Genomic DNA, 10,017 nt, shown 5'->3' on the forward strand with positions numbered 1-10,017 from the left:
AGTATCTTGGATACTTGTTTGGGCGGAATCCAGCTCCTGTTTAATTTCTGCAGTTCATATCTCAGGTATAGACAATTGGGAAGCGGATTACCTCAGTCATCAGACTTTACATCCGGGAGAGTGGTCTCTCCACCCAGATGTGTTTTCTCAAGTGGTTCAGATGTGGGGGCATCCAGAAATAATCTGATGGCATCTCATCTAAACAAGAAGCTTCCCAGGTACCTGTCCAGGTCCAGGGATCCTCAGGGGGAAGCAGTGATTGCGTTGACACTTCCTTGGTGTTATCAACCTGCTTATATTTTCCCACCTCTAGCTCTTCTTCCAAGAGTGATCTCCAAAATCATCATGGAGCAATCGTTTGTGCTGCTGGTGGATCCAGCATGGCCTCACAGGTATTGGTATGTGGATCTTGTTCGGATGTCCAGTTGCCAACCTTGGCCACTTCCATTAAGGCCAGACCTTCTATCTCAAGGTCCGTTTTTCCATCAGGATCTCAAATCATTAAATTTGAAGGTATGGAAATTGAACGCTTAGTGCTTACTCATAGAGGTTTTTCTGACTCTGTGATTAATTCTATGTTGCAGGCTCGTAAATCTGTTTCTAGAAAGATTATTGAATTTGGAAGACTTACATTTCATGCTGTTCTTCTCATAAATTCTCTTGGCATTCTTTTAGAATTCCTAGAATTTTACAGTTTCTTCAGGATGGTTTGGATAAAGGTTTGTCTGCAAGTTCATTGAAAGGACAAATCTCTGCTCTTTATGTTTTATTTCACAGAAAGATTGCTAAATTTCCTGATATTCATTGTTTTGTGCAGGCTTTGGTTTGTATCAAGCCTGTCATTAAATCAATCTCTCCTCATTGGAGTCTTAATTTGGTTTTGAAGGCTTTACAGGCTCCTCCATTTGAGCCTATGCATTCTTTGGACATTAAAATACTTTTTTGGAAAGTGTTGTTTCTTTTGGCCATCTCTTCTGCTAGAAGAGTTTCTGAATTATCTGCTCTCTTGTTAATCTCCTTTTCTGATTTTTCATCAGGATAAGGCAGTTTTGCGGACTTCATTTAAATTCTTACCTAAGGTTGTAAATTCTAACAACAATAATAGAGAAATTGTTGTTCCTTCCTTGTGTCCTAATCTTAAGAATTATTTGGAGAGATCTTTACATTCTTTGTATGTAGTTAGAGCTCTGAAATATTATGTTGAAACTACTAAAGATTTCATGAAGACTTCTAGTCTATTTGTTATCTTTTCTGGTGCCAGGAAAGGTCAGAAGGCTTCTGCCGTTTCCTTGGCTTCGTGGTTAAAGCTTTTGATTCATCAAGCCTATTTGGAGTCGGGTCAAGCCCCGCCTCAGAGAATTCCTGCTCAATCTACTAGATCAGTCTCCACTTCCTGGGCTTTTAAGAATGAAGCTTCAGTTGATCAGATTTGCAAAGCTGCTACTTGGTCTTCTTTGCATACATTTACTAAATTCTACCATTTTGATGTATTTGCTTCTTCGGCAGCAGTTTTTGGTAGAAAAGTTTTTCAGGAAGCTGTTTCAGTTTGATTCTGGATTAATGTTCTCAGCGGAAAATGGCTGTTTTTATTTTTATCCCTCCCTCTCTAGTGACTCTTGCGTGGAGTTCCACATCTTGGGTATTGCTATCCCATATGTCACTAGCTCATGGACTCTTGCCAATTACATGAAAGAAAACATAATTTATGTAAGAACTTACCTAATAAATTAATTTCTTTCATATTGGCAAGAGTCCATGAGGCCCACCCTTTTTATGGTGGTTTATGATTTTTTTTGTATAAAGTTCAATTATTTCCAAATTCCTTTGTTGATGCTTTTTACTCCTTTCTTTATCACCCCACTTCTTGACTATTCGTTAAATTGAATTGTGGGTGTGGTGAGGGGTTTATTTATAGGCATTTTGAGGTTTGGGAAACTTTGCCCCTCCTGGTAGGAATGTATATCCCATACATCACTAGCTCATGGACTCTTGCCAATATGAAAGAAATGAATTTATCAGGTAAGTTCTTACATAAATTATGTTTTTGTACCATTATGTTGTATAGATCTGGGAAGATTCATATTTAAGGGGCAATTATAGCACCCACAGAGCTAACTGTACTAAATACTTGTGGTGAATCAATAGCACATATGTAATAACCTAAACAGCTGATCTGTATCACATGAATTGTTATGTGTGCCTTTAATGAAACCATACGTACAGTTAATCAGAAACATTATTTATTATTATTTGTCTAAACCATTTAATATACTTTTTACAGACACGGCCAGAGCACTGAGAGATATCAGGTATTGATGTAACTGGAGTGAATAAGGGAACCTTCTTCCTGAGCACAGACATTGGAGCCTGTTATCAGCATGAACTCATATGTGTTAGGTGAGTAAAATAGATATTATACTGACTTTAATTACTGGAAAATAGAATAGATCACTCATTAACCTAATATAAACTATTATATTTATATCTGCATCTTTAAGAACATTTGTGTCAGTGACAGTTATAAAGAAGGAGCAACCCCCATTGGGCTGAGGAGGAGGGTAAAAAATACTTTCCCCCCCCCTGTCCTTTTAGACACATCATGTCCAAAATCTGCCTAACCTCACCCACAGACCTGGTTCATTACTCAGAACACTTGCAACTCCATCTTCCCCTGCCCTGACCTCGCTCATGGAACACCCACAACTCACCCAGTGTTCCCCACCCCAGAACCACCACTAATTTGTGTTTAATTTTACAGTGAGTATTATTAAACTAAAACAGTTTTTGGCTGTTTATATAAATCAAACAACCACACCCTCTCAAAACATCTCAGACTGATGATTAGTCTGTGTCTGTGATGATTAAGATATCATGTTCTCACCCAACTGGTTGAGCATGAGCCGGGAAGGGCTGTATTTGCAGTTGCTTGTGCAATTTTAATTGAGGTTGGTGGATGCCACCTCTCCTGCCCAGAATAAAGATGTTCTTGTTCCCTGGCTGAAAATATTATCCACATGCACCTTGTTTAATGCGGCCCTATAACTTTTTTCTATCAGTAATTTAGTTTACTATGATGCATTAATGTTTACATTCTATGTCATCCTTTTTAATCTGTGATTTACTGGTAATTTTAAAAATACAAAACGGAAGACATTTTTTAGTATAAAAAATGTTTTTTTTATATTGAGATGGATTATATTATAAAGAATAAACATTCTAATTTTTCTTTATTCCATTTTTTAATGTAGACAAACACTTGAATAGTTCATATCCCTCATTCACTACAGAAAGCAACAGAATGATACTGCAAACTCCTATAGTCTTAGACACCAATGACTATTCACAAACATTGGGGATATCACCGCAGATATTTAAAGAAGATGGTGAATTGGCAGGAACTGGGCAACAATCATTATGTACAGAGAGTAATTTAGTCATCAAACAAGAGGACAAGATTTATGACTTATCTAGTGAAATGATTATCCCAGAAGATAAACCACACACATTTACTGAGTTTTCAAAACATTTTAAAGAAGGGAAAAGTCTACAGAATGTGAGAAAAGCTTTAGATGGAAGTCTCCTCTACTAGAACACCACAAACTTCACAAAGGTGAGACACCACACACGTGTCCTGAGTGCGGCAAATGTTTTACACAAATGGATCATCTGAAAACTCATAAAAAGATTCACACAGGAGAAAAAACTTTCACATGTACAAAGTGTGGAAAAAGTTTTACACAAAAGAGTGATCTGAAAAAGCATGAAAGGATTCACACAGGAGAAAAGCCTTTCACATGTACTGAGTGTGGAAAAAGTTTTACAGAAAAGAGTAATCTGAAAACTCATGAAAGGATTCACACAGGAGAAAACCATTTTACATGTACATGGTGTGGAAAAAGTTTTATACAAAGGACATTTTTTAAAACTCATGAAATGATTCACACAGGAGTAAAGCCTTTCACATGTACAGAGTGTGGAAAAAGTTTTACACAAAAGATTCATCTGAAATCTCATGAAAGGAGTCACACAGGAGAAAAGCCTTTCACATGTACAGAGTGTGGAAAAAGTTTTACACGAAAGAGTGATATGAAAAATCATGAAAGGAGTCACACAGGAGAAAAGTCTTTTACATGTACAGAGTGTAGAAAAAGTTTTACACGAAAGAGTCAACTGAAATCTCATGAAAGGAGTCACACAGGAGAAAAGCCTTTCACATGTACAGAGTGTGGAAAAAGTTTTACAGAAAAGAGTAGTCTGAAAACTCATGAAAGGATTCACACAGGAGAAAAGTCGTTCACATGTACAGAGTGTGGAAAAAGTTTTACAGAAAAGAGTAGTCTGAAAACTCATGAAAGGATTCACACAGGAGAAAAGCCTTTTACATGTATAGAGTGTGGAAAAAGTTTTACACAAATAAATAGTCTGAAAAGTCATGAAAGGATTCACACAGGAGAAAAGCCGTTCACATGTATAGAATGTGGAAAAAGTTTTACACAAATAAATAGTCTGAAAAGTCATGAAAGGATTCACACAGGAGAAAAGCCTTTCACGTGTACAGAGTGTGGGGAAAGTTTTATACAAAGGAAATTTTTTAAAACTCATCAAATGATTCACACAGGAGAAAAGCCTTTCACATGTACAGAGTGTGGAAAAAGTTTTACACAAAAGAGTTCTCTGAAATATCATGAAAGGAGTCACACAGGGGAAACTTTCACATGTACAGAGTGTGGAAAATGTTTTACACAAATGAGTAATCTGAAAACTCATGAAAGGATTCACACAGGAGAAAGGCCTTTCACATGTACAGAGTGTGGAAAAAGTTTTACACAAAAAAGTGATCTGAAATATCATGAAAGGAGTCACACGGGGGAAACTTTCACATGTACAGAGTGTGGAAAAAGTTTTATACAAAAAAGTGATCTGAAATATCATGAAAGGATTCACACAGGGGAAAAACCTTTCACATGTACTGAGTGTGGAAAAAGTTTTACACAAAAGAGTAATCTGAAATATCATGAAAGGAGTCACACAGGGGAAAAGCCTTTCACATGTACAGAGTGTGGAAAAAGTTTTACACAAATGAGTAATCTGAAAACTCATGAAAGAATTCACAAGGGAGGAAACCTTTCACATGTTTAGAAAGTAGGCTTGCCACCTTTTGTCCAGCCGATTCCCTGACACTTTTCAAATGGGTGTGGTCGGGGTGTGGTCTTACACAACCTTAATAAAATATATTTTACCATTTTTTGGTCTGCCATTAAAGGATTCTGTGTTATAATGTTTAACTTAATACACACACAACAATGATAGCTAGATATAGTCAGATATACAGTTTGGTAGACAGACTGACAGAAAGGTATATACATAAACAGAGAAATGGATAAAGACATACAAACATATATATATACACATATATATATATATATATATATATATACACATTTATAGATAAAGACATATAAACAGATGGATAGAAAACAGATAGGCATAAAGAGATAGACAGATATATAAATAGATACAGACTAGTAGATAGTTACTTACATATAAACAGACCAGTGGTGTCACTAGGGGGGGTGCGGACTGCGCCGGTTTACACCCTCCAAGAGGTGACACCACCACATTAATTTAACATTTATTAATCACACTGTTTTTTTTTCCTTTTCTAATGATGTGCTGGTGGCAGTGCCTTGTAAGAAATAAGGGCCAAGGGGTCCTCCATGCTAAGGGAGATGCAGGGGGATGTTCAGCACAGAGGCAGGGACCAGGGCTTCCCTAACTAAGCCTTGTACTGGAGATTAAGTGACGACATTATTGATGTTCGGTGCTGCGTCACGCACAGGCTTTAACAGGCCTCCAGGCTCTAACCCTCAACCACCCAAAGTATTGTTATATCAGCTGTGTGCCGGGATATTATCTATGTGTCACAAACGTACAGTGACTAATAATGCAATAAACACATAGAGGTAACTTCAATCACTATTTAATGTCTAATAGTATTGTTATATCAGCTGTGTGCTGGGATATTATCTGTGTGTCACAGATGTACAGTGACTAATAATGCAATAAACACATAGAGGTAACTTCACTCACTCACTATTTAATGTCTAATAGTTTTGTTATAACAGCTGTGTGCCGGGATATTATCTGTGTGTTACAGACGTACAGTGACTAATAATGCAATAAACACATAGAGGTAACTTCACTCACTCACTATTTAATGTCTAATAGTATTGTTATATCAGCTGTGTGCCGGGATATTATCTGTGTGTGACAGACGTACAGTGACTAATAATGCAATAAACACATAGAAATAACGTCACTCACTCACTATTTAATGTCTAATAGTATTGTTATATCAGCTGTGTGCTGGGATATTATCTGTGTGTCACAAACGTACAGTGACTAATAATGCAATAAACTCATAGAAATAACTTCACTCACTCACTATTTAATGTCTAATAGTATTGTTATATCAGCTGTGTGCCGGGATATTATCTGTGTGTCACAGACGTACAGTGACTAATAATGCAATAAACACATAGAAATAACTTCACTCACTCACTATTTAATGTCTAATAGTATTGTTATATCAGCTGTGTGCCAGGATATTATCTGTGTGTCACAGACATACAGTGACTAATAATGTAATAAACACATAGAGGTAACATCACTAACTCACTATTTAATGTCTAATAGTATTGTTATATCAGCTGTGTGCCGGGATATTATCTGTGTGTCACAGACGAACAGTGACTAATAATGCAATAAACACATAGCGATATCTTCACTCACTCACTATTTAATGTTGAAGCCATTTAATGTTTCTTCACCCCCTGCAAGTGATCCGCTTGCTTGCGGTATGTCTGGGAGTCACTCCCTCTTCGCTTCTGGTTGAATTATAGGCCCGTATGCGGAAATAGCATCCCAATCACTTGTCCTACTAGTCACTTCTGGTCATGGTGAGTTTCCTGTGTAGCTTAGGTATCCTCCGGCAGCCGCACGCCAACACTTTTTCTTCTACAAGAAATCAACGGATTTTATCCTTACTTGTGGGATTTATCCTCCTGCTAACAGGAAGTGGCAAAGAGTACCACAGCAGAGCTCAGTGATGTGCAGTGAGGTCAGAGGCAGGTGAGGCACTGGCTAGGATATGCCTTCATTCTTTAGCTATCCTTTGTTGAAGAAATAGCAATGTACATGGGTGAGCCAATCACATGAGGTATCTATTGTGCAGCCACCAATCAGCAGCTACTGAGCATATTTAGATATTGGACAGATAGGGGGGGGGAGAGACAGGTAGAGAGAGAAAGATAGAGAGACAGAGGGAAAGAGACAGATAAAGACCATGGGGGAGAATGAGACGCATAAGGAGAGAGACAGGGGGGTGGGATAGACAGGGAGAGAGAGATGGATAGAAAGAGAAACAGAGGGGGAGGGAGAGAGAGAAGGGGAGGGAGGGTGAAAGGGAGAGAGACAGAGGGGGAGGGAGAGAGAGCGAGACAGAGGGGGAGGGAGAGAGAGAGAGACAGAGGGGGAGGGAGAGACAGAGGGGAGAGAGAGAGACAGAGGGGAGAGAGAGAAACAGAGGGGAGTGAGAGAGACAGAGGGGAGTGAGAGAAGGTGGAAAGAGAAGGGAGAGAGAGACAGAGGGGGAGAGAGAGAGACAGAGGGGAAAGAGAGAGACAGAGGGGAGAGAAAAAGAGACAGAGGGGAGAGAATGAGAGACAGAGCGGAGAGAGAGACAGATGGGGGAGAGACAGAGGAGAGAGAGAGTCATTTGGGAAAGAGAAAGAGATACAGAGGGGAGAGAGACAGACATTGGGGGGAAAGAGAGAGAGAGAGACAGAGGGGTGAGAGAGAGAGAGACAGGGGAGAGAAATAGAGACAGGGGAGAGAGAGAGAGTGAGAGACAGAGGAGAGAGAGAGACAGACAGAGGGGAGAGAAAGGGGCATTTGGGAAAGAGAAAGAGATACAGAGGGGAGAGACAGAGACAGTGGGGGAAAGAGAGAGAGAGACAGAGGGGAAAAAGAGACAGAGGGGGGGAGAGAGAGAGAAAGAGGGGAGAGAGAGAGAGACAGAGGGAGAGAGAAAGAGAGAGACAGGGGAGAGAGAGAGACAGAGGGGAGAGAGAGAGACAGAGGGGAGAGAGAGACAGAGGGAGAGAGAGAGAGACAGAGGGGGAGGGAGAGACAGAGGGGAGAGAGAGAGACAGGGGAAAGAGAGAGAGAGAGACACAGAGGGGAGAGAGAGAGAGAGACAGGGGAGAGAGAGAAACAGAGGGGAGTGAGAGAGACAGAGGGGAAAGAGAGAGAGACACAGATGGGAGTGACAGAGGAGAGAGAAAAAGAGACAGAGGGGAGAGAGAGAGACAGAGGGGAGAGAAAAAGAGACAGAGCGGAGAGAAAGAGAGACAGAGGAGAGAGAGAGAGGCATTTGGGAAAGAGATACAGAGGGGAGAGAGAGACAAAGGGAAAAAAGAGAGAGACAGAAGGGTGAGAGAGAGAGACACAGAGGGGAGAGAGACAGAGGGGAGAGAGACAGAGGGGATAGGGAGAGAGAGAGAAAGAGGGGAGAGAGAGACAGAGGGGGAGAGAGAGAGAGAGGGGAGAGAGAGATAGACGGGAGAGAGATAGAGACAGAGGGGAGAGAGACAGACAGACAGAGGGGAGAGGGAGAGAGAGACAGAGGGGAGAGGGAGAGAGAGACAGAGGGGAGAGGGAGAGAGAGACAGAGGGGAGAGGGAGACAGAGGGGAGTGAGAGAGACAGGGAAGAGAGAGACAGAGGGGGGAGAGAGAGAAAGAGGGGAGAGAGAGAGACAGGTTAGAGAGAGGGACAGAGAGGAGAGAGAGAGGGACAGAGAGGAGAGAGAGAGAGACAGAGGGGGAGAGAGAGACAAAGGGGGAGAGAGAGACAAAGGGGGGAGAGAGAGACAGAGGGGGAGAGAGAGACAGAAGGGGAGAGAAAGACAGAGGGGAAAGAGAAAGACAGAGGGGGAGAGAGAGAAAGAGGGGAGAGAGAGAGACATAGGGGAAAGAGAGTGACAGAGGGGAGAGAGAGAGAGAGACAGAAGGGAGAGAGAGATACAGAGGGGAGAGAGACAGAGTGGGGAGAGAGAGACAGAGGGGAGAGAGAGAGAGACAGAGGGGAGAGACACAGAGGGGGGAGAGAGAGACAGAGGAGAGAGAGACAGATGGGAGAGAGAGAGAGAGACAGGGGAGAAAGAGAGAGAGAGAGACAGAGGGGAGAAAGAGAGAGACAGAGGGGAGAGAGAGAGACAGAGGGGAGAGAGAGAGAGACAGAGGGGAGAGACACAGAGGGGGAGAGAGAGACAGAGGAGAGAGAGACAGATGGGAGAGAGAGAGAGACAGAGGGGAGAAAGAGAGAGACAGAGGGGAGAGAGAGAGAGACAGAGGGGAGAGAGAGAGACACAGAGGGGAGAGAGAGAGACAGACAGAGGGGGGAGAGAGAGAGACAGAGAGGGGAGAGATATAGAGAGATAGAGGGGAGAGAGAGGGGAGAGAGAGACACAGAGGGGAGAAAGAGAGAGAGACAGGGGAGAGAGACAGAGGGGAGAAAGAGAGAGAGACAGACAGAGGGGGAGAGAGAGAGACAGAAGGGAGAAAGAGAGAGACAGAGGGGAGAGAGAGAGACAGGGGAGAGAAAGAGACACAGAGGGGGGGAGAGAGAGGGGAGAGATAGATAGAGATAGAGGGGAGAGAGAGAGAGAGACACAGAGGGGAGAAAGAGAGAGATACAGAGGGGAGAGAGACAGAGGGGAGAAAGGGAGAGAGACAGATGGGAGAGAGAGACAGACAGAGGGGGAGAGAGAGAGAGACATAGGGGGGAGAGAGACAGAGGGGAGAGAGAGACAGAAGGGAGAGAGAGACAGAGGGGAGAGAGAGACAGAGGGGAGAGAGAGAGGGGAGAAAGAGAGAGAGAGGGGAGAGAGAGAGAGAGAGAGACAGAGGGGAGACAGACAGACAGAGGGGGGAGAGAGAGAGAGGGACAGAGGGGA

General features: G+C 42.1%; 1 protein-coding gene across 1 annotated transcript in view; it reads left to right on the forward strand.

The window, feature by feature from the left end:
* Positions 1-5,244, forward strand: part of LOC128661263 (zinc finger protein 665-like) — a 71,801-nt gene extending 66,557 nt beyond the window's left edge. Inside the window, exon 3 of the mRNA XM_053715537.1 lies at positions 3,541-5,244. Within this exon, the coding sequence (XP_053571512.1) occupies positions 3,541-5,139 (1,599 nt within the window). The 3' untranslated portion in view covers positions 5,140-5,244. The remainder of the gene's footprint in view (positions 1-3,540) is intronic.
* Positions 5,245-10,017: the final 4,773 nt, after the last annotated feature.

Source organism: Bombina bombina, chromosome 5, assembly GCF_027579735.1.
Source record: "Bombina bombina isolate aBomBom1 chromosome 5, aBomBom1.pri, whole genome shotgun sequence".
In the NCBI taxonomy this organism is placed as follows: domain Eukaryota; kingdom Metazoa; phylum Chordata; class Amphibia; order Anura; family Bombinatoridae; genus Bombina; species Bombina bombina.